This window comes from Zonotrichia leucophrys, chromosome 3, assembly GCF_028769735.1.
Source record: "Zonotrichia leucophrys gambelii isolate GWCS_2022_RI chromosome 3, RI_Zleu_2.0, whole genome shotgun sequence".
Lineage (NCBI taxonomy): Eukaryota > Metazoa > Chordata > Aves > Passeriformes > Passerellidae > Zonotrichia > Zonotrichia leucophrys.
In genome coordinates, this window is record NC_088172.1 from 109,217,257 (window position 1) to 109,241,160 (window position 23,904).

The following is a 23,904-nucleotide window of genomic DNA, read 5'->3' on the forward strand; positions in this document are numbered from 1 at the left end:
TGTCAATCCTTTGTGTATATTTTGGATTCTCAAGGAAACCTTGGTGAAGTTTTCCCTTTCTTCAAGGAAATGCTGGTGAGCATTATCTCCCAGCAAGAAAAAACATGCATTGCATTTGTCTGTCTACATGCACAGTAGTAATATTTTAGTTCTGAGGCCCCCACCTTAATCTGCACCTTAATCTGGAGAAAAGGAAGCTGAAGGAAGACCTTATTGGTCTCTGCAACTCCCTGAAATAAGGCAGTAGTCAAGGGGCTGTCAGTCTCTTCTCCCAGGTAACAAGTGACAGGAAGAGAGGAAATGGCTTCCAGCCCCACCAGGGGAGATTTAGATTAGATATGGAGAGAGCTTTCATCATGGAAAGTGTTGTAAAGCATTGGAACAGGCTGCCCAGGGACATGGGGAAAATAACGTGGAAGTTACTCACTCGAGGACGTGGTTTAGAGGTGAACATGGTTGGACTTGATAGTCGTAAATATTTTTTCCAATTCTGTGATTCTGCCATCTAAAGTCTTAGACTGGGCATGTGATGGCAGGAAGATGATCCCATTACTGCTATCACCCAGAGCTATCTATTTTTCACATGTGGGTTTTTTTTTTTTATTAATTAATGCATTTAACACAAATATTAATGAATCACTCTGGGCCATCATTATGGTCAGATAAATTAAGGTGTTATCAAAGCACTGAATCTTTGCCAATTAACACATGCAGTGTGAAGCCAGTAATAAAACTGCGCAGAAAATTAGGAATGGCCAGTAGAGAGCACTTCAGTGGAACTGGATGCTCTGTGAATAAACTGCTGGAAGTATGCCAAGATATTATCTCCTTATTTGTCAAATTTGGATCTGAGAAATAAATGGGAAAACTTTCCCTGAAAATTACCTATGATGTGAAAATAAAAATGAAAGATGAGCAGATGTATAAAAATATTGCATAATGAGCTATAAACAGGTGTATGAGGAAAACAGCTTAAAAATTATTATTTTTTATTCACATTAAAATTTATGTTTCTCCCTCTTTATTCTTTCAATTAAACCAGAAACCAGAGATCCTCTGTGGCAAAACCACTTTTGAAAACTGCATTGGGAGTGTATGCTTATGGTGACACCAGCTGTTTTGAGTAAAAAATAAAAAACTTTGATGCCTGATTAACAAGCCAAGTGTACTGTGGCAGCAGAAGAAGCTTTTGTGGACCCACTCTTACTTTTGTAACAAAATGAATTGAGAGGTACCGCTGGTCTTTGCCTACTTTTCATTGTTACCATACAATTATTTTTTAACTCCACTTAATCTGCCTCTCAGAACTCCTAAACAAAAGCACAGGTTTGCCCAGATCTCCAATTTTAGACATAGAAGTCAGGTACAAATTTGGACAGATTGGTTAGAACAACTCCTTTGACTCTAGGGGAAGCTTAGCTAGATTAAACACCTAAATTTATGTAGAATGGGGAAACCCCCGCAATAAACTTACCTTCAGTTAAAACTAAATGAGAGGAACTTCTCATCACCACTAGTTCAGCTCAGGACTGAAATTGGTGCTATTGAAGAAAGAGTTTCAGCAACTTTATCTCTTGTCCATCCTGCCCTCCAGTTTTCCAGGTTCAATTCATCCACCAGATTGGACAGCGTTTCCAGTCACAGTTTGCTGGTGTTACAGCCTCTGCTCCAGATTCTGCACTGTTATTAACCTGCTGAGTTGACTCAAGTTTGTTGTCTTGAAGAAAAAAAAAAAAAAATCAGAGCACCTCAAAAATGGCCGCTGCATAAACAAGGAAGAATGAGAATAGGAGGAATATTCCTCATGTAAATCAACAGGGTGGTAGAAAGACTGCACCACTGGGAAACCAAGGAGTCACAGATAAAGTTTTGAATAATTTGGTTTATTAGTTGATTGGGTTTTTTGCAGTTTTGGTTTTTATTCATTGGTGTTTCTAAATAGATTATCTCTAGTCCTGAGGCCAGCTGTCACAGCATGGCCACACCTCTACAATTAAACTTCAGCTGGAAACGAGACAGGGAATCCATCCTTAGACTGCTGTAAAGGTGTTTGCACCACATAACCAAGGATGTAAGCATATGATAGGTTCCCTGATATGTGATGTGCTCTGCAAGACACACAGGCAACAGGATGATCTATCCAGCCTTTCCAGCTATTTCAAATAGCAAAATCAGTATTTGGGGCAGTGAATATATTTCAGTCTTTATTTATTAGTACAGTTCAGCTCTGTGCACTTTTTTTTGTTGTTAATTGCCTGACAAAACTTAAGCTGCATCTCGTTCATTACTCATTCAATTATGACAGAAGATGGATTTTGACTTTTCAGTTTCAGCTGCTGTTAGTAACTTCTGGGTAGAATTTCTCAGGAGTCTGTAACCTCAGCTTTCATAAGCAGCTTCTTGCTTCTTAGCTGCTTCTTTTGAGTAGCTGATTATGTTTCACTACATAAAATGTTCCTATCAGTCACTTCTGACAAACAGATCATCTGAACTTTGTGCAAAGTGCAGTAAAGACAGCCTGCCCTCAGGAAGGGCATTAAAAACATTCCCTAAAATATCTGCACCTAATTCAGATCAGACAAACTTGCCACAGCCACTATCAACAAGGACAATGTGGGGAGAGGGCCCAAGATGAAGCCAAAGCCAGAAGAAGTCAATCACAAATTAACTTTTGGAGTAAGGTACATTTTTCATTTCATAATGTTGAAACAAGTGTTACAGAATTATGGTGTGGCTCTCCTGCAGCTCCTGTGTCCTATCTGTCAGCCCCATATTTCAGGGAGTCTTGTCAGGATCAGTGAGGTGAGGTGAACATTCCCAGCCTCCAACTGAGAGGCTGAATCAGCTGTAGCTGCTGAATGACCCCAGCATCAAAGTAAAAATCACACCTTGTAGACAAAATAAGCAGCTATATTATTCAAATGATAATAATGTGTGTCAATGAAGATGATCTGTGTAAAAAAAAAAAAAAAAAAGGCAGTCTGTTTATATCCCAAAATTCTTCTAATGTTGCTGGCACTCTAATAATTCTTGGGATGACAAACAAAAGTCTGATCCACTGAATAATATTTAAAGATGATTAGATAAGGTGTGTCTATTATTTACCATGGGGAACAATGTCCTCTAAATATCAGTTTAAAGAGAACCTCCTAGTTTCCTCCTTTTACCTAGTTACACAATAGCCCTAAAGAGTGATAATTCCTTTTATTTTCCAATATCACACTACATCCTTGATTTCTGATACTCAGGTACCTTGGAGCTATCTTAATGACCCTGTTCAGCCTTTACTTGAGTCAATAACAAAATCCCCATGGTCTTCAATAGGGCCAGGATTGATTCCAGACAGCTCTGTTTATTAGCAATATTTTTTCCCACTAATTCTATGAGACTTCTTTTATTCCTCCCAAAAGCATTACAGCATGGCTTCTCCCCTTCAAATGAGATGGCTGCATGCACACTTCACAAGAGGAAAGGTCTCTGACATGTGCTACCCCTTTTTCCTCATGCCTGGGAGACTGCTAGTGAATCCAAGCCAAAACTTTTCCAGGAGCTCTTCTAACATTGGGAGAGTGTGGGAGATCAGTAGAGATGGCAGAACAATGCTCAAGCCATTTGCTGTTTTACTATTCCTTCGTAACTCCCCAAAATCCTCATTCTCAAAAATAACAATGACAACACAGCTGGATTCTCTCTAGCCCCTGAAATCCATGTGGCTGCTCCCAAACATCTCCTGTCCCACCAAAAACCTGTCCTGCAACCACAGTGTGTGTCCCCTACACAGCTGAACTCAGCCTGCTCCTGGGAGGAATGCACACAAGCCCACATATAAATGCTGGTCTGATTTCAATGTGTATTTTCTGTATATATTTAGAGGTGTGTGTTATCCACACAAGGATATTGTTCCCTGCATTCCAGTTTATTCCCTTTTATTATTCCAGTTTCTGCTCTGCAGAGAATCCGTCAGATCATTAGGAGCAATTGTTCTGATTTCATCCCCATGCTGAGGGGACAAGGTGGCACAAGGAGTGGAAATGTTTTGGTTTTTTTCAGGTGAGTTTTGGTTTTCTTACATCTAATACATGAGGTTTTTTTCCTATATTCCATCTGAAATCACGGAAAGCCACTATTTCCAGGTTTGTGAAATTCCAAGAATGAGAAAAAAGGGAGAGGGAGGATTTTAATAGCAGGGATCAGTCCAGTGCAATAATCAAACCAGAGCAGCGGGCCCTGTAACCTCTCACAACAATTATTAACTGGTGCCTTGAAAAAATAAAACAAATTGTATGGATAAAAAAAGGGAATAATTTCATCTGTGGTTACACAATATCTTACAATATGACAACTTGGGGATCTTTCAAAGAAATGATCAGCTGTCTGGAAAATAAATATTTTTTTATAACTTGGTGAAACACAGTAGCTAATTTGTGGCTAAAATTTTCAAAATATGAACAGCAAAATTGACATAATTGGATACTTAACAGTCTGGCATCAGTTCTGTTCCCACTAATGAATTATCTGACTGAGGACTCAATTAATAAAAAAATTAAAGGATGATAATGTAATTAACACTAATCAATATTGGTTTACAGAAAATAAAGGCTGTCAAATAAACTTGTTTTTCTTCCTTTTAATGAGATGACAAATTTGATCAAGTTCTAGAGCACATTTGACTTGCCACCACAAGGATGCTGACTACAAATATAATAATCCATCAAAATGCTAAATGCCATAAATGAATATAAATCTATCTATTTGATCCAGAAACGGATGAAAAAGATAGAATAATGATTAAACATGTAAATTCCTAAAAGAGTTTCAGGTTTCAGTTCATGCCCTGACAATAGTTTATATGCTCATTGATGAGAATAAATAATATAATTGATGATAATGTTTGTAATTGGACTGAGAGACTGCAGAAAAACTGATTAAGGGGAAAAATATACCATGATCTGAATTATTCAACAATCTGGATGTCAGTAATCAACTTATTAAAAGATGAAAATGGAATTTCTACATCTTAGAAGAAAACACATATATTTTCCTCTTTGAAATTGTGAAGTCTGCTCTGGAAAGCAGCAGGTCTGAAAGGGAGTTTTTGGTTGTAGGGGATGATCCACCAAGAATGAGCTTGAACTTTAGGGCAGAAGGCCAAGTGTCCTGTGTCTGACTAAACAAAAGGACATAATGTCCTTATTCATAAAGGTCATCTTGCATCTGTTACAGGTATGAAGCAGCAGCACAAGGAATATGAAGCTCATTTCTGACACATCCCTTTCATAAAGCTGTTGGTGAGATGAATAAAGTGATGTGGCACCCCTGGTGTCACTAAAGCATTGTCTGAATCTTTACAGAAAATACCTGGGCTCCTGGTGGACACCCAGCTGGGCATGAGCCAGCAATGTCTCCTTCATTCCCAGGGGGAAAAGGAATGTCCTGGACTGCACTGGAGGTGCTGGAGGCAGCTGGGAGGGGATCATTCTCCTCTGGTGAGCTCTCAGCTGTGTCCAGTTCAAGGCTTCTCAGTGCCAGAGGGATATGGAACAAATTGCAGAGTGTCCAACAAAGGACCCCTGAGGTGATTCAGATTCTGGAGCATCTCTCATGGGGAAAGGCTGAGAAAGCTGTGACAGGTTAGCCTTGAGAAGAGAAGGCTCAAGGGGGATTTTATCCATCCCTAAATCCCTGAAGGGAGAATACAAAGGGAGCAGAGCCAGGCTCCTCTCAGTGGTGTCCAGTGAAAGGACCAGAGGTCATGTGCACCCACTGATACACAGAAGTTCCTCTAAACATCAGGAAACACATTTTTATTGTGAAGGTGGCCCAGCACTGGCACAGGTTGCCCAGGAAGGTTGTGGACTTCCCTCCCTGGAGCTATTACAAGTCATCTAGATGTGGTCCTGGGCACCAGGGCTGGGTGGCCCTGCTTGAGCAGAGGGGATGAACCATGCTGGCCTCCAGAGATCCCTTCCAATTTCAGTCATTCTGTGATCCTGTGAAGTATAACAGAATCTACATAATCTATATAATGAAAGGCAAAACAAGCCTAATTTGTTCATCTTAACAGCAAGGTGATACAGGGAACTAACTACAGGAGTTAACAGATACACCCTATCAAAAGATTTTACTGTTCAAGGATTCCATTTCCATAAAACCCTGAATGGAAAACAGACATATTTTTATCAGATGTAGCAATTAAGAAAGATATAATTTATTAAATTAGGCAAAGACTTTATGTCCATGGCCTTAAAACCAAGACAGTGTTGTTGTTATTGGTGCTTCTGTGGGAACACTGTGGCTCATCCAACAGTTGTTCCATGCAGATTTTCTGGCCCATGTTCTGTATGAGTTACATTAACTGAGCAATTGCAGCTTTTGTTTCCACAAAGCTGTGATCCTCCCACGTTCCTGGTCTATCTTGTGGCTATTTTCATGACTTGCAAAAAATAGATTTGCTGCTCTACTTTGGACTAATTCCACATTCAGAGGATACACAAATGGAATCCCCTAGGGAATGAGAGAAGCTGGCCAAACAGCAGCACCCTTCATTTGCACAAGAGATCCTACATGGCATAAGGAATGCTGACATAATTTCAGGTTTTCTGAGGTATTAGAAAGTCTCTTTTTTCCAGCCTCATGACTGAAGAAGAAGTCAAGAGTCATTGGTTCTGGTTTTCAAGGTTGTTTATTTTCTCTTATCTATAACATTCTTTTTCTGACCCGCTGAGGTTTGTCTGGCAGGTCAGGTTGTGGCACAAACTGCCCCCTTGGGGCATTGTCAGCTTTTTATACTAAAAACTATGTGTACTTTATTTACAATCATTTTCCAATAACTATCACCTATGTTAGACAGTCTGTCTCTATTCTAAACTAATCCAGAAGTGCCATCATCACAGCAGAAGATGGAGGACAAGAAGAACAAGAACAGGACATGCCCAGATTCCTCCATCTTACCTCTTGAACCCCCATTCTAAATCCCCAAAATTCTACATTTTCACCCTGTCACAAATTAACTATTATTCTACTCAAACTCTTTGGCTTATAAATCTTCACACAAAGTTGGTAATTGTTTCCATGGGCTAAAATCGAAGGCACAGGTGTCTTTGACTCAGTGCCAAGGTCTCTGAGCCCCTTGCCAGGGTCTTGAGTCCTCCAAGGCAGCCAGAGGAATGTCCTTGGTTCCAACAACATCATAGGGAACTTTTGCTGAATGTTGTTCTTGGTGCTGCAACATTGATCCCTTCTGTTTTTGTCAGGCATCTTCCTGATGTTCCTGCCTCTGGGATGTGATCAGGTTGGTTCTGATTAATTGTGTTCAAAGCCAGGCTGGACAGGGCTTGGAGCAACCTGAAGTGGTGGAAGCTGCTCCTGCCCATGGCAGGGGGTTGGAATGAGATGGTTTTTAACGTCTCTCCCAATCCAAACTATTGTGGGATTCTATCATTCTATAAATGATGATTAACAACAAACAAGGGAAGTCAAAATGGAATTTTAGTAAAGAAATTGGTGTGGACAAGGCCATGCTCTCAGGATCAATCCAAGTAGGCCTGGGAAAGGGAAGCATCCTCCTAAATTCCTGTTCCCCTCTCCACTACACTGATTAAGGTCCCTTCATTTATACCCCATATGCTTTTAAGAGTATTTCTGGTTTATGTTTTCCCTGAAGTTTTACAGATTCATCATTGACTCATAATCAGCAATGGTTACAAGAGGGGCTTTATTATAAAAAGCAAAGATTGAAACAATGTTGGTCATTCAGGGAACACTGACACTGCTCTTGTGATTCCAGCATAAGAGAAAACTCAGGATAAAGCCCTTGTAAAAAAATAGGCCCTCAAAAAAATTAGTGCTTACCTTATCAGTGAAAAAATTGTCCATGATGAACCTTAATAACAGAGACCAATGCTGTCAAAATGGAACAGCAATTCTGAGAGCCATTTTTTAAAACAGCACTGTCATTACATCTTTAGGAAAGCTTTCTGAAATGCCATAAACCAGTCTGTTTATCAAAGTGCAGATTTTCATATTTTTTTGCATTGTACTTGTCTGGTAGCAAAATCAAATCATTGGATGTTCATTTCAAAACTAGGAGTGGGAGAAAAGCTAAAAGTTAAATTTTCAAATTTCTCATTTTGGTAGTGGAGAACAAAATGTTTAATTTCAGAACTGTTTAAAAAAATACTCATTTACACTTGCTCATTCTTATGCCTGTTAGGCAGGAAACATTGTCTTTTATTGTGCTTCTGCATTTATAATATGAAAGCAATGATATACAATTACCTTAGGAATACAACTCTAAATTGCATTTTTATATTAATATTAATATCACGTTCTATAACTAGAATGAATATTTCATGGAAAGCGGTGAGGATGCAGTTAACCTAAATCAAACAAGTTTGTGCCTAATTTTTTTAGGCTCTGAATTATTTGCCGTGACTTAACTAGCACAGAGTAGTTTATATCCATATTAATAAAGTTTAAGTGACTGAATGGACTCTAAATCAAAGTGATCCTATTGATTCAGACTCCTGGGAATAGTCCCTGGTCTTTCCTGACCCTCAAACTGTGCCTGGAAGCTGCCTGAAATTTCTGATATGAGCCAAAACCATGCCAGGATCCTGTGAAGTTCTGAGGAACAGGAAAATTGAGTAATCAGAAATGTTCCTTGTCAGATATTTAGGGAAGGGAAGGGAAGGGAAGGGAAGGGAAGGGAAGGGAAGGGAAGGGAAGGGAAGGGAAGGGAAGGGAAGGGAAGGGAAGGGAAGGGAAGGGAAGGGAAGGGAAGGGAAGGGAAGGGAAGGGAAGGGAAGGGAAGGGAAGGGAAGGGAAGGGAAGGGAAGGGAAGGGAAGGGAAGGGAAGGGAAGGGAAGGGAAGGGAAGGGAAGGGAAGGGAAGGGAAGGGAAGGGAAGGGAAGGGAAGGGAAGGGAAGGGAAGGGACCTAAACCCCCTTAATACTTGGGCTAAAGTCCCTGAAAGCCACAATACAGTATATGAACAAACTGAAAGGAGAATGCAGGGAATGGAGTAACTCCAGATCCAATATGAGCAATTTTAGGAGCCTGAAATGCATTTCCCCTATAGATGCAGTTTGCTGACTTTGCTATGTCTTCTTTCATGTACCTAGATTTTTTTCTCTCCCTAAAGCATTGCCTGTGGTCATATTTTCTGAGTGCCTACTGCAAGAAAGCAAGTTAGGAGAGTAGAGAAGTTAAAAAGCGAGGGGGCTGGAGTGATACTTGAGGAAAAAAGTTATATTCTCAAAACAGATAATGGGCCATGTCTTAATTTTTCTTCTCTCCCCTTAAAACTGATTAACTCTCTCCTGCCATGAAATTTAAATATATAATTTGCTCTACTGCTTACATCCTAAAATGGAAGAAGTTTATTTCCTCATATAAATATAAATTAATTATTATTTTTTGTCTGAATCACATACAGACACTTTTTAGCCACATAAATATAGCTGTAATAAATTAAACTAATAAAAATGGAATCTCCTAACTTCCTGACATTTTAAATATTCAGTAAAACTCAGACCTCCCTTTGATGGATGCAGTTTGCCCAGTCTTGATTTTTTGGCTCTATTTAGGTATAGGGGGATTGTTTGGGAATGGAAAAAATAGAGACATAAAAAGGACATGTTTTATTTAGATACTCAAGCTAATTTAAGTGATGGTCCATATCCCATGAAAGATAACCTGTTATGACTGATTTCAAATTTTCAAGGAAACAAGTTCAGCAACTTTTCAGTGTGTTTTGTTTGGCTTCCAGGAGGAAGAAGGTTTAGAAAGGATTAATTCACTTTCAAAAGGTGGATGTGGAGACAAAGGATAACCATGCAGCAGTGAGAGCAGCTCTTGAGAGTTCTCAGCCTCCCCTTTGTGTTCCAAGGGATAAATCATCCATAAAGTCTTCAGTTTAATGCTCTATCACCTGCCTCCTGCTTTTCCTGTCAGTCATGGAATGCTGGGAATTTGGCACTCAGTATTCAAAGAGGTTTTGGTCTTGAGACAAGGAAACACAAGGCAATAACACAGGCAATCCAAGCTCAGCTGGTTGGGCAGTACAACCTGAGCAAGTCTTAACTTCTGAAGTTCACTCAGCCTTGAGCTGAGCTCAGATCAAAATAAAGATTAAAGGACACTGGAATGAGAAAAAGAGTCCTGAAATGTTCTTCATTCTTAACCTGGGCGATCTGATTGCTATTTCAGCTGCAGAGGGTTTGGGGTCTGCAGAACAGTTCTGAAGAGGGGATGCCAAAGCTGCATCCCACCCCACCACATCGCCTCAATGCTGGGGTCCTTGTTGGCATCATGTACCTGGATTTCCTGTGGGGAAAAAAGCCCCAGGCAGTGCAGAGGGATAAATCACATGGATTGCAAACATAATTTATCTTGGATGCAAGAGTTCTCCTCTGTATAGTAATGCAAAAACTCTTGGAAGGGCTTCATTTTCCAAAGAGCCCACAGGCTGTGTGAGGTTTGGTCTGGGAGAAACTGAGCCTGACCCATCAATGTGAGAGTTCACCATTTGGGGTTCCTGACATCAAAAATTTGTCACTAAATTGGTACCAGAGAAAAGTGAGAGAAGTTTGAGCTAATTTTTTATCACAATTAGACAAAATTGGTGGCTTCAGTTTTGGGCCTCTCACTAAAAAAAGGTTCTGGAATGGGTCCAGAGTATGGAAATGAAGTTGGTGAAGGATGTAGAGAACCTGTTCTGTGAGGAATGACTGAAGGACCTGGGGGTGTTAAATGTGAAAAACAGTTTGGACATTTCCAAAAGGGATTAACACATGTGGCTGAGCTTTCCTACCTTGTTAAAAGCTGCTCTAGGTATCCTTCTTGCTGCTGGGTTTGGTGATGCCCTTCCCTGAAGAAAGCACTGGTGGGTTTGGGAAAATGTAAAATAATGGAACAGAATTATTAGCAGGGTCTGTAATGACAGAGCAAGGGGTTTAAACTGAAAAAAGACAGATTTGGACTAGATAAAATGAAAGAATTTTTCAATTAGGATGGTGAAACACTGTTACTGGTTTTCCAGAGACGTGATAGATGCCTCATTTCTGGAAATGTTCAAAGCCAGGTTGGACAGGGCTTGGAGCAACCCGACATAGTTAAAGATGTCCCTGCTCAAGGCAGGGGGTTGGAGTAGATTACCTTTAAAGTCCCTCTCCAATCCAAATTATTCTATCATCCTACAATTGCATGGTTCCATGAAAACCCTCATTTTTCTGGAGATGGTTTTGTCTGGAGATGTAGTAGGAAACACAGATTTAACAGCAAAAGTTATGAAAAGCTGGAGTTTTAAGAGAAGAATCTTGGTATTACTCACAAAGAAAAGGTATAAAGTGCTCATCAAAGTAATGATTTTGTAAATCTATTAGCAGGTGGCAGTAAATTTCAAGACACCTGCAACGCAAATTAAAAGCTGTACAATTAAAAATAAGCTTTTTAATAAAAAATACTGATTTCTGAAATACACGTGAGAACATACAGAAGAAAAATATCAGGAGAAAAAAGGAGTTGGTTTGGAGGAAAAGGTGCCAAACATGTTCAAAAAGCTTGGATTTTACCAGAACTCAGAAATCTGCCTTTCTATGAGCTCAGTGAGCAGCAGAGGGCGCTGGGATAAACGGATTTCTTTTAAACTCCAGCCAACAATACGGATTTTCTGGGAGTTGGATACTGAGGGAGATAGACTTTTATTTATAGAGATCCATGCCAGATTTAAACGGCAGATCAGGAATTAATGCCCATTTCTGAAACAGGGCCTTGATTAGGGGAAGAAAAAATTAAAAAAAAAAAATCAAACGAACAAACAAACAGAAAAAAAACCCCAGAAAATAGTTCTGAGAAAAGCATATGAGCTAAAGGTAGCATAACTTATTGAATTAAAATGAATTTTTTTCGAGTTCTCAACAAAATAGACATCCTGTTATTGTGGGTTCTTTCCTTCCCAGGGCTATAAACAGATATTTCATTGTGGTAATTAGGATATTCATCCTCACTGTATTCTACTATTACTCACTATTATTCTACTAATACTCACTATTCTATAGTGAGTAATACTCATGATATTGAACATGAGGTATGGAAGATTTATTCTGATTTTAAAGTAGAGGTTAAAACACCGAATGGCCTGCTAATCAAAAATCAATGCAAATAAGAACCTGTAACTTTATCCTTAAGGAGGAAAGATTATATCAGCACAATTTCTAGCAGAGGAAATATTTGAGTGTTTGTAATTCCCAAATATAAACCTGGGCATCTTGGAGCAAGTACAGGGTAGAACAAAAAGATGCTCTGAGGATTGGAGCAGACAGGCTGAATGAAGAGAAGGCTCCATGGAGACCTTAGAGCCCCTTCCAGTGCCTAAAGGAGCTCCAAGAGAGCTGGAGAAGGACTCAGCACAAGGGACTGGACGGACAGGACAAGGGAGAATGGCTTTGAAAAGAAAGAGAGGAGAATCAGAATGGATATTGGGAAGGAATTGCTCGCTATGAGGGGGGTGAAACCCTGGCGAAGGGTGCCCAGAGAAGCTGTGGCTGCCCCTGGATCTCTGGAAATGTCCAAGGCCGGGCTGGACGGGGTTTGGAGCAGCCTGGGACAGTGTGAGATGTGTCAGGGGTGTGGATGGGGCCGATCTTTGGGCTCCGATCCGACCCGAGCCGCTGCCGGGAGCGAGTCCCCATCAGAGGGCGCCGCTGCCCCGCTCAACGCGCTCCGAGCTCCGCGGGCACCGAGCGGGCAGCGGGGCTCCCTCCGCCCGGGGCACGGCCACGGAGAAAGACATCCCCAGCAAAAACAAAATAATAATTAAAAAAAATACATATATATATATATATATATATATAACATATTCCTTTGCCGTCGTACCTGCCACGCTGAGGCTGCAGCGCCCAGCTCACCGCTGGAAAAAAAATTAAAACCCAATGTTTTCCTTGGAAAAGATCGGAAAAGAGCAACACAAACTGCCAGGAAAGGACTGGTTTTCTGGTTTTCCCCCTTTGTTTTTTTTTTACTTTTGAAAGTATGGGTTGTAGTGGTCAGTTCTGGTTATATATGTCGTAGGGTTGGACGTAGGGTTCATTGCGCGTGTGAGGGATAAATCAGTGCAAGTGTTGCTGCGTGGGATTGCTGAATTAAACTGGGGGTGCAACACAAGTGCAAAAATAAAATGTGAAGGATCTTACTTTTCCAAATGAGTGCCTGTTTGTTTTTCATGCTTTGCAAATGCAAGACAAATGTAATAATAATGGGGTTTAAAAGTCAGAATTTACTGCCTATACCAATATGTTAGCAAGGAGACAGTGGACTCCAAATCTATTTTAGTCTTCTTTTTTTTTCACTCCCCTCCTCTCCCCTCCCCCAGCTGGCAGAACGTATTTAATTCAGGGTGCCACGGAATTGTGGAGCATTAGCCGTCACGAAGCTCATTCACTCTGCCCTGTGCCAGCCTTCATGACTCAAAGACTTCCACAAAAGTGATGGCAAACTGTCCCTTTACGAGCTTGGTATTTTTCTAAGAGGGCCATTCAGATCTATAGATGTGTGAGGGTGGCTGCACGGGTATCTCCGCACATCCCCATGCAAACAGCTCACATCCTTTCTCCTTTTCCAGCATTTTTTCACCCTATTGCCTCAGCTGAAATGATCAGTCCAACCCGCTCAAAGATGTGCCCTTTTTCTGCTCCTCCTCAGTGCAGCACTGGCTGTGCTGAGAACAAAACCTCGTATCTGCTTTAATAACTTCTGGCAACACCGTTGTCCAGCTCCTGCTGTAATATCTGGCTGCTGTTTGCCTCTTGCCTTTTGTGGGTTGAGGCTTTAGGAGAAGATGCACACTGCAAAATGGGGAGGGTGTCAGGGTCGTGTAGAAGCTGACAGGGAAAAGGATGAATTTATACTTTCTGCCTTAATTTGAGGCCAAAGCAAAGAGAAAAAGCAAAGCCCACCCTTCCCACCAGCCAACCACACGCCAGCAAATGCGTCTTCTGATGAAGTTCTCCTCGTTTCCGAGATTATATATATATATATGTACATAAAAGCATCTTTACCTGTAGGACCTTTGAAAGTACAAAGGACACTGTGCACTTTCCCATAGGATCCCGTGCAGAATAACAAAGATTTGCAGGAACCCTATAGGTAGAGCTTGAAATTTCCAGAGACGGGACCTTGAATCTAGAAACACCTTATTTCTCTCTGTCTCTCTGCCTCTGTGCCTCATTTTTTTCCCCATCTTTTTCCCCTCCTGGTGCACCAGCCCACTGCAAAGCTCGATTGTTTCCTTTCAAAGGCAGAGATGGGCTCTGCTGCTTGTGTCGGCTCTTTGCCGCTCAGCGCGTTAAAAAAATCGGACAATGCGAAGGAAGGTTTGCCTGGGGGAGAAAAAAAAAAAAAATAAAGGTTAAAACTGGTCTAACAGTCTAACTCCTCCTTTCCCCTTCCAAACCGAGGGCTACCCGGGAAATGCACAAATCCAACTCTATTTTTAATCGTTTTCTGAAAGTACTAAACGGTATTCCAATGTGTGCACAGAAGGGTTTGTAAAACTCCTATTTTTTCCCTTTATTTTTTCCCCACATTAAGTATTTCTAAGTTATAAAATATACAGCCCAAGCCTGAAGTCTAAGGCTTTCCAGTGGAAATCATTGATCTAAACTTGCTCCTTTTAGATTTGCTTGAATGTGCTTTGATGAGACGCTGTTTTGGTGTTTAACTGCATATGAGAGGATAATTTCTGGACATGTAAATAAAAGCATATTGCATGTGGGGAAAAGCATCATATCTCGTTGTAAATGATGAATCACTTAGTGCAGAGGCGACTTATTCTTTATTTTATCATAGGGAAGATTGAAAAAATATTAATTTAATTTCATCTATCTATCTATCTATCTATGCATCCATCCAACCATCTACTAAAATATCAGATATATGTACTGCATAATGTGTGTATTTAATCCTCTATACCAACATATATATGTGTAAATGTATAACTAGATTCACATATATGCATTTAGATACACTCCTATATAAACTAAGCAGGTTAGCGTGCACATGTGCATATGTAACATGCAGTCTCCATGTGCCCACATGTGGAAGAATATATATAATTTACATATCTAAATGTGGCGACTAATATGTCTATACATGGGGGAAAGTTGCCTGTTCAGAGATTTATGTGTGTGTGGGTGCCTGTGTGTGTAAATCTGTGATGGTGCAGCTCTGTGTGTGTATATATTTTATATGCCTGCATATAAGTCTCTATATGTGTGTATATGTCTATATCTAGTCACATATATGTCCGCAGCTATATGCAACTGTGTAACAGATAATGTTTTTTACTATCCCATTGAGGTAGGCTTCTGCAGCCTATTGTTTCAGACAACAGATATAAGTTGCGATGGAAGAGGAACGTCGGATTTGGTGTCTGTCCCCCATTTCCAATTATAGATGGATCATTACAGACAGAGAAGTACTGAGAATCCAGACATCTGCTCTTCACATGAATGCACTCACCTCCTAGAGAACAGCCTGCCATCATGCTCTGGAAACTGGTTGAAAATGTCAAGTATGAAGATATCTATGAGGTGAGTATATAATATGCATATGAGTAAGAGAGTATATGTATATTTAAATATACATCTAGCATATAGATACAGGCATGGCTATATAATGCATATATAGCTCTACATATACATCCAGGCAGAAATAGAGATATACAGCAGCACACACGAATATAGAGATGGGAAACAGAGAGTAAATGCTTAAATGCTTATTTATTTGCATATTTGTATTCAGCATGCCAAGTCCTAAACTTTTTTTTTTTTTCATGGAAAAGCTGTTTGATGCGATTTAAAACATCAAAGAAATGATCTGGGGATTGGAATGAGGCAACTTAAAGGCAAGAGTTTGATTGTTTAGACCTCCAATTATATATAATTCGATTAAATATGGACAAATGTTGAGGAAAATTTTTAAAAGAGAGAAAAAATAGAAAAGAAACACAATCCGGTATTCAGGGACTGGACGCATTTCTTTCTTTTATTTTTTACTTTGCAATTCCAAGCTCAGATCAACACGAATATGGATTTTTTTACTACTGTTTTTTTCTTGTTTTCACCATCGGATACATTTTTTACGACTTTTTAATACCTCTACACCCACAGATAAGACGTGCATATGTACATATAGTGGCATTAATTAAGCGGCACATACATTCTTGTGCGTGTGCGAGTTCACACGCCCGAACCGATACAGAGGCAGCTCCGCATAGTCCCTGCACAGGAAAAGTTGTGAGCTTTATCCAGACCTTATTTTCGAGGTTAAAAAGCAAACCAAAGGGGGAGGGAAAAAAATCACAGCTCAAACACTGCGAAACCTTTCTTAATTTTGCACGGTTTCCTGAGCCGGATCTTTCCTAAACGGGCTCCTCGAGTGTATTCCTTGTAAGTTAAACCGGCGTGCGGGATTTTCTCAGAAACGAGAGGAAAAAAAAAAACCTGAAAAGATGAGTGAGGATGGCGCTCCACAAAATAATATTCTATTTTTTTCTATTGTTTTTATTTTTTAATTGGGTGGGAGGCGTTTGCACGGCGATCATGGGGGCAGATTTTGAGAAGGGCGCAATCCGCCACCTCCAGCGCCGGAGCTGCTCCGAGGGGAGGCGGCCAGGCGGGGACTGGGGACTGCGGACAGGACAAGGGCCGGGATGGACTGGGCGCTGAGCAGGGAGCGGGGATCGAGCAAGGGCTGGGCAGGGACGTGGCAGGGTCTGGGAAGGGGCTGGGGATCGAGCAGGGATCAGCGACGGAGCAGGGAGCGGGGAGTGAGCAGAGGCCGGGAAAGGACTGGGCACTGAGCAGGGAACGGAGACAGGGCAGGAGCTGGGAATCAGACAGGAGCCGGGCTGGGATCGGGCAGGAGCCAGGAAGGGACCAAGCAAGGAGCCGGGGTGGGATCGGGAAGCCACCGGGGACTGGCAAGCACCGGGCAGGCTCTGGGTACAAAGGAGAGAAGGGATTCCGAGCCAGCGGCTGGCTGCAGGGCAGGGGACAGGGATCGGGCAGCGGACGAGTGCTGGGAAGCGGTCGGACAGGAGCCGGACAGGGCTGGTGTCGGGAAGCGGACTGGGAAGCGGTCGGGCAGGAGCCGGGCAGGGCTGGTGTCGGGAAGCGGACTGGGAAGCGGTCGGGCAGGAGCCGGGCAGGGCTGGTGTCGGGAAGCGGCCGGAGCCCCCCGGGAAGCGCCGTCGGGGCCGCGCCATCCCCAGCCCCGCCGCGCCTCCCCTCCGGGAGCGCCTCAGCACTTACAGAGGGGAAACTCCGGGAAAAGCGCAGGAAGAGAGCGAGGGAAGGCACAGCTCCGGCTGCTCCCGGCCGGAGGAAGGACGGGATGGAGGCAAGCGGGGAGGGGACGCGCCGGGAGAAATGTCTCACTCCCAAAAGCTGCCGTCAGGCTAATTACCATCGGCAAAAACCAGCATTTGCAGAAGGAGCAGAGAATGAGCACACAAGTGTCTGTGTGTCTGTGTGTCTGTGTGTCCCCGCGTGTCCCCAGCCCGCTGAGCCCCGTCTCCCGGCACAGCCGGGCCATTGTCTCTGCCCGCAGCAGCAGGCGACAAAACATCTCCCGTCCCCGCTGCCGAGGGATGAGGGATTTTTTTCCACCCTGCTTTTGATGGGGGGTCCTAAGGCGCTGTGGATTTACGGACACCCACGTTTGTAGGTTGCCGTGGGAGAGAAGAGCTGGGGGAGCGGTCGGATGGGATTTGGCCGCGGGCAGGGTGGATCCTAACTTGGGGATGCGCTGCAGGGTATTTTGTAACTCGTAGTCTTGCCAAAAAAAAAAAAAAAACCCAAAAAAATTGTTGTCTTTTTCTTTTTTTTTAGGCCTTAAACCCTCTAGATTTATGTTAAAAATATTTCTCTCTCTCCTATCCGATGTATAATTAACAACACCATGGTAGAGGCGTCTCAGCCACTTAAACTGAATCTGTTCTGAAAACAAAAGTGTGTGTGTGTGTATGTGTGTGTGTGTGCGTGCAGGGGGGGCAGCTCTGGGAAGTGTGAGTCTATTTAGGAAGGAACGTAAGTTGAACTTTAACAGAAATGGCAGACAGTCCAGTTGAACGGGTTCCTGCAACATCAAAAAGGTTTTATATCGCCCCTGGCTTTGCCTCAAAACTATAAATTTACTATCCTTTAAAATTCGCTCCATGCATTTCACATGCATTTCGCACAGATCTATGTACGTATATATTTTTTTTTTCATATCAGGCGGTAGAAAGATGATTCAGACAAAAAAAATAGTGGAGCCCAACAATGCAGATTAAAGTATTTATTTGGCTATTGAGAATAAATATGATCTGTAACACGCATCAGAAAGGCTTAATCTTCACTGTAAATAGACATATGTTACAGTGACTGCACATTTCTTCTTCCATTTCTTTAGAAATTACCAAAAAAAAAAAAAAAAAAAAGAAAAACCTCTTTTTTCTTCATTATTACCTTAAAAACCCCAACACCAAACTGCAAGAACAAAAGCACCAAAGGCAATCAATTCCTCGTATTAGGAATAGTATAATTAAATATATATTAAAACGAAAAGGAAATATACTTTTCTCCTCCTCCTCTTCTTCTTCTTCTTCTTCTTCTTCTTCTTCTTCTTCTTCTTCTCCTCCGCCTCAAGCATTGCTTCATTTCGCTTCCTTGCTCCAGCTCAGCAGTCTCCACTTTCCGCATCTTCCTCCGCTCGAGTTAATTGAAGTTCTGCCTCTTCCTCGCTAAACTTTTTCCCCCCTCTCCCTCTCCCCAAACTCTGCCTCTGCCAGCCCCCCTCGTCTGATTACATCTAGTAATTCTCCACTGAATGAACGTCATTTACAATAGTAGGGGAGCTCTCGAGCTGGCTGCCAGCTTCACGCTCCATTTGGTCCTGCATTCTCCCTTTAAAGTAGTCGTGTAATATTAATAGTCATGAATATCAATTATTATGAGGCGGTGTAGAGAAGGAAAGGGAGGAAGGGGTAGCGGAGCAGTCTGAGCCTAGCCTTGGGTTGAAGAGGATTGTATTTGGGAGCTCAAAGGCAAAAAAAGAAAAAAAAACAACAAAAAACCAAAACCAACAAAAACCAAAAAAAAAAAAAGGAGGAAAAAAACCCCGAGAGGGAGGGGTAAATCATATATGTAGATAGAGGTTTCCAGGCTCGGTTTTGGGGGCACTGGTCTTTTTTTTTTTCTTTTTTTTTTTAAACCTTTTTTTTTTTTTTGATGGATAGACTTCGAAATATCTCAAGCTGTTCTCCTGTGTCCAACACGTCCCTTTGCAGATCTCCTTGATATTTTTCCCTCCAATTGTTAGTATTATCACCATTATTTTATTTTTAGCTATTACAAGACTTTTTTTATTTCCAGATGTTAGTCCACACCTATTCCGCCATGGTGAGTTTGGATCCATGTTGTACTAGAATTGCATGTTCTCTCTCTCTCTCTCGATCTGTTGTGTCTCTCTCTCCCTCTCTCTGTCTTTTTAAACGCCTTTGGCTTGGTAATTTAGCACAATAATTGGAGGAGGCTTGCAGCTGCTTCTCCCTTTTTGCATTGTGTGTTCCCGATTTGAGCTAGGGGAGTCTGGGGGGGAGAGCAGGGGGAAAAAGAACTTTTTTTCCTTGTTGTTTTTCTTTTTTTTTTTTTTTTTTAAGCCATGTGTGCCATTGCTTGTGGGGGTTTGAACGACACTTTGTGGAATAGATATTTTTCTTGTTTACTTTAACCTCACAGCTTCAGTGTGTTGGAGTTGGACAAAACTCCTCTCCCACCTTTTCTCTGAAGCCTGGACACGCTCCCCCCACCCCCTGTCCCCCCCACACACCCCAAAGACTTTTCATTACAATTAACCCCCACCCCATTCTCCGGAATATAATATTGGAAAACGAAACAAAAGACACTGGAAGTTGCTGCAGAAATCATAGCGTCTGGATATGTTCAATACCGATGTTTCATTTTTATTTTATTTGATTTTTTAAAAATTATTTTAAAGGGGTAGACTCCCTTTAAGCAAAGATTCCCTGTAATTTTTATTTTGGCTTTCTTTTTTATTTTTTTTTCTTTTCCTTTTTTATTTTTTTTCCTTTTTCCCAAGTCCATTTTCACACAACTTTTCCCCTCGGAGTCTTCTGAGAAGTGCAACTTTCTTTTTGGGCTTTTCCAAGTGAAAATGGGTTGGTGATTTTGAGTTACAGGACTTGAGCAGAGGGAATAAACAGATGTTGGGAAACTTTAGGCAGGAGAAGGGGTGGGTTGTCTGGATAGACGGGTGGTTTGGTGCTCTTAATTTTTTAATGTTCTCTTTTTTCCCCTTTGGTTTGATTTGAGGGGGCTGTGGATTGGGAATTATACTACTGGTCTGAAATCGCAGATCGTACATGTATTGGGAGCACTACTCCTACATTTTTAATTATGACATTTAGCAATTCTCCCTCACACCCCCTCCCCTTCCCCCTCCTTGATAGTTCCTGGGAATAGACACGACGTGGGTGCAAAACATTGGAATATTTCTAATAAGTGGAGGGAGAAGGGGGCACATCTGAATCCCACTTTCCAGCTGTTTACATCCTATTTTACTTTATTTAACTCCGGGGGTGGGTTTGTGCTCCTTTTGATTTTTAGTGGGGGTTTTTTTTGTTGTTGTTGTTGGTTTTGGTTTTGGGGTGTTTTTTTTTCTAAAAAAAGTCCTCTTTTTTTGTTGTTGTTTGTATGTCGTTCCGCCCGTAGGACCGGCATGATGGAGTGCCCAGCCACAGTTCCAGGCTGTCCCAGCTGGGATCCGTCTCGCAGGGACCCTACTCCAGCGCTCCTCCGCTCTCTCACACCCCATCCTCGGATTTCCAGCCGCCTTATTTCCCACCCCCCTACCAGCCTCTTCCTTACCACCAAAGCCAGGACCCTTACTCCCATGTCAATGACCCCTACTCCCTAAACCCCTTGCATCAGCCCCAGCAGCACCCCTGGGGACAGAGGCAGAGGCAAGAGGTGGGATCAGAGACCGGGTCACTGCTGCCACAGCCTCGGGCCGCCCTGCCCCAGCTCTCGGGACTGGACCCCAGGCGGGACTACCACTCAGTTCGGAGGCCAGATGTCCTCCTGCACTCAGCTCACCATGGCCTTGACTCCGGCATGGGGGACAGCCTTTCTCTGCATGGCATCGGACACCCAGGCATGGAGGAGGTGCAGGTAAGGCACCGCGTTTCTTTCTCCTGTAGCTCCCTGGGCTGGGAATGGTCACTGAGGGATTTCCAGCAATATTGCTGTGGGTTGCCATTCTTTTTCCCCACCGGTTTGTAACTCCCCCTCCGTCTTCCTCTATTTTTCTCTTTTTTTTTTTTTTTAATAAGAGAATTTATTTCCTCGCTGTCACGCACAGGCTCTGCTTTATAAACCCTCCCCTACATGGCGAGGCAGCAAAGCAGGGGGAAGGCAGACATGCTGCTAGAAATATTCCACGTGTTTCAAAAGCTGGCAGAGTTCAAGCTTGGCTTTTCGAATTCCAGTTATTTCCCATGCAATCTCATCTTCCACTCCCCTCCGCCCTCCCCCTCCTCCCCCCAACCAATTTCCTGCCGTTCAGAGATTTTGATGAAACTGTCGAATTACTACATTTTTCATCCGGGAGAGATGGAAATTATAAACAAAACCCAAATCAAAAGCAATAGCTGGTGATCAGGAACAAGTCCCTTGAACATCCCCCCCACCCCCTTATCTGTTAAGTGTGCTTGGTGAGGTAGGGCTGATTTTAAATAGTTTCATTCCCTCTTTTGGATAACAAAGGAGTTTCGCCGGGCTCAAAGCGCAGTATTTCTCAGCTTCCTTCCATCCCACGCGAAACTCTTCATCACGTGTTATTCCCTAAAAACAGAAGGACCCTTAACAGCTTCGCTGCTGGGGCGGTCTGCACCTTGCTGGAACAGGGCATGGCCAGCCCGTGGGGACCCCCGAGCCTGGGACTGGAGCCTCCAGGGTCCAAATCCTGCCTTAAGCTCTCCTAATCGGGATTTTGGGGGTTTTACTCCATGCGTTTTTATATTTTTCCCCCCAAATTTCTTTATCATATATCATATCTGTGTATGAATTTAGTCTTAGGATAGATAAAGGTATGGAGCACTGAATGAAATAAAGACTTCGAAGTTACAGAAAGGGGAAAAGAGGAGCTGGGAAGATAAAAAATAGCCGTGAAAAAGGGATACTGCAGAACATGAGAGGAATGAGCGGCAGGGAAGCGAAGGGGATGCATTGCTTTGGCTTGAGGCTTGTCTTAGGGCTGCAGGGGAAAATCCCCTAGCTTTGCTGGGGAGAAATGCTTTAGAAAAAGAGAAAGGTTTTGCTACTTGGATCTGCTCCTGCCTCCGAGCTCAGTGACCGTCGGGTCGCTGCTTTCTGCGGGTTTTCGAGGTGGCTTTGAGACCTGGGGGCAGCCCCCGGGTGCGATGCGCAGGTCTTGTCTCGCATTCCTGGCTCAGACAAAGTGCTTTGCAAGTCAAGACGAGTTTTACCTCTGTGAATGCAGAAAGCAGATCGTTCTCCTCCTTTCTCTCTGCAGCCGATAGGCGTTAGGGACTGCTTGTGCCTGGATATTTACACTTTCCCCAAGGAATAGCCGGTAATTGTTGTGCTTTTGTGAGAAAGAGTGTAAAACAGAGGAGAGAGGAGGAAAGGAAAGATAAAATGAGAAGAAAAAGATAAAATGCAGAAAGGACGAAAGGAGAGGGGGAAAGAAGAGAAAATAAGAAAAGGAAAGGAGGGGAAAAGATAGGGAAAGAAAGACATAGAGAAGGGAGATAAGAAATAATAGGAAAGAAGGAGCTCAAATAAAGCAGTTCTCCATCCATTTCCCAATAAAACATCCCTTCTGGGGGAAGGGCACTGCACTGGAGGGAAGTGCCTCCCCTCGATGCTCTGGGGGCATCGTGGCCACCCGCGGCTGCTGCCCGGGGCTGGCGGGGCAAGGGTGGGTGAGGTGGGACAGGGATGGGACAGGGATAGGATGGGATAGGATGGGACAGGGGAAGCTGCAGGGCCGGGGTTTGGGTTTGGGGTATTGAGACAGCAGGAAATTAAACAGGCCCCTTATTTCTGAAAGTTTGTTCCCAGGCTGGGGGAGGAGGGGAAGAGGGAGAGGAGGGTATCCCAAGGAGAAACACGTGAAGGGAGAGGTGTCCAACTGCAAGTTAACGCTGGCAGGAGGGAAAGCAGCCCAAAGCTCGCTGCTGCCACTCAGCATTTTCTATTCTTGTGCCTCCACTAGTGACAGATGAAGTTGGGCAGTTTTCCATCTTGATATTTGACATGGATTTATTCTAGATTCGTGGAACCTTTTCTAGCAACAGGAATTTTCATTCAGGCGATGTATACACATTATCCACCATCACTAGATAAAATTTTCAGGAAGGGTTTCAAATACTGGGTTTTTTTTTTTTCTTATTTCAGTTATCCAAAAAGTTGAACGGATATCTAGATGTACAGTTGGATAAAGATGTTTCTCTTTGCTGTAGCTTATGCATGTCTGATCAAATATGTGCCATGAGAATGGGCTGGGCTGAGGAGAAGGAGACAGAGAAAGAGAGTGCGTGACAGAAAGAAGCAGTGGTTATTTTATAAACACCAAATCCAGTCCATGTGTGAGCCATTGTCCAGGGCTAGAATTAAGTGATTGTAACACGATAGCGCTCTGTTATTGTAAACAGGACACACTGTATTGCTATTGCTGCCCCTCTCGAGAGGAATTTTCAATCCGCGATTTACAACCTTCAGACAGGGAACAGAGAAACCAAGACCTCCTTATTGAACAAAAATTTGCATCTTCTAATAGGGACTCTGAAAAAAAAATCCACCTTTGCACTCCCAGATA

General features: G+C 42.6%; 1 protein-coding gene across 4 annotated transcripts in view; it reads left to right on the plus strand.

The window, feature by feature from the left end:
• Positions 1-15,474: 15,474 nt before the first annotated feature.
• TFAP2B (transcription factor AP-2 beta) overlaps positions 15,475-23,904 on the plus strand; it is a 33,456-nt gene continuing 25,026 nt past the window's right edge. For 2 of the 4 annotated variants that reach the window (XM_064709922.1, XM_064709923.1), the window contains exons 1-2: positions 19,298-19,442; positions 20,775-21,233. In XM_064709922.1, the coding sequence (XP_064565992.1) occupies positions 19,416-19,442; positions 20,775-21,233 (486 nt within the window). In that variant the 5' untranslated portion in view covers positions 19,298-19,415. Of the gene's footprint in view, positions 15,591-19,297; positions 19,443-20,774; positions 21,234-23,904 lie in introns of those variants that run through there. The other 2 variants (XM_064709924.1, XM_064709921.1) reach the window with 2 other exon arrangements.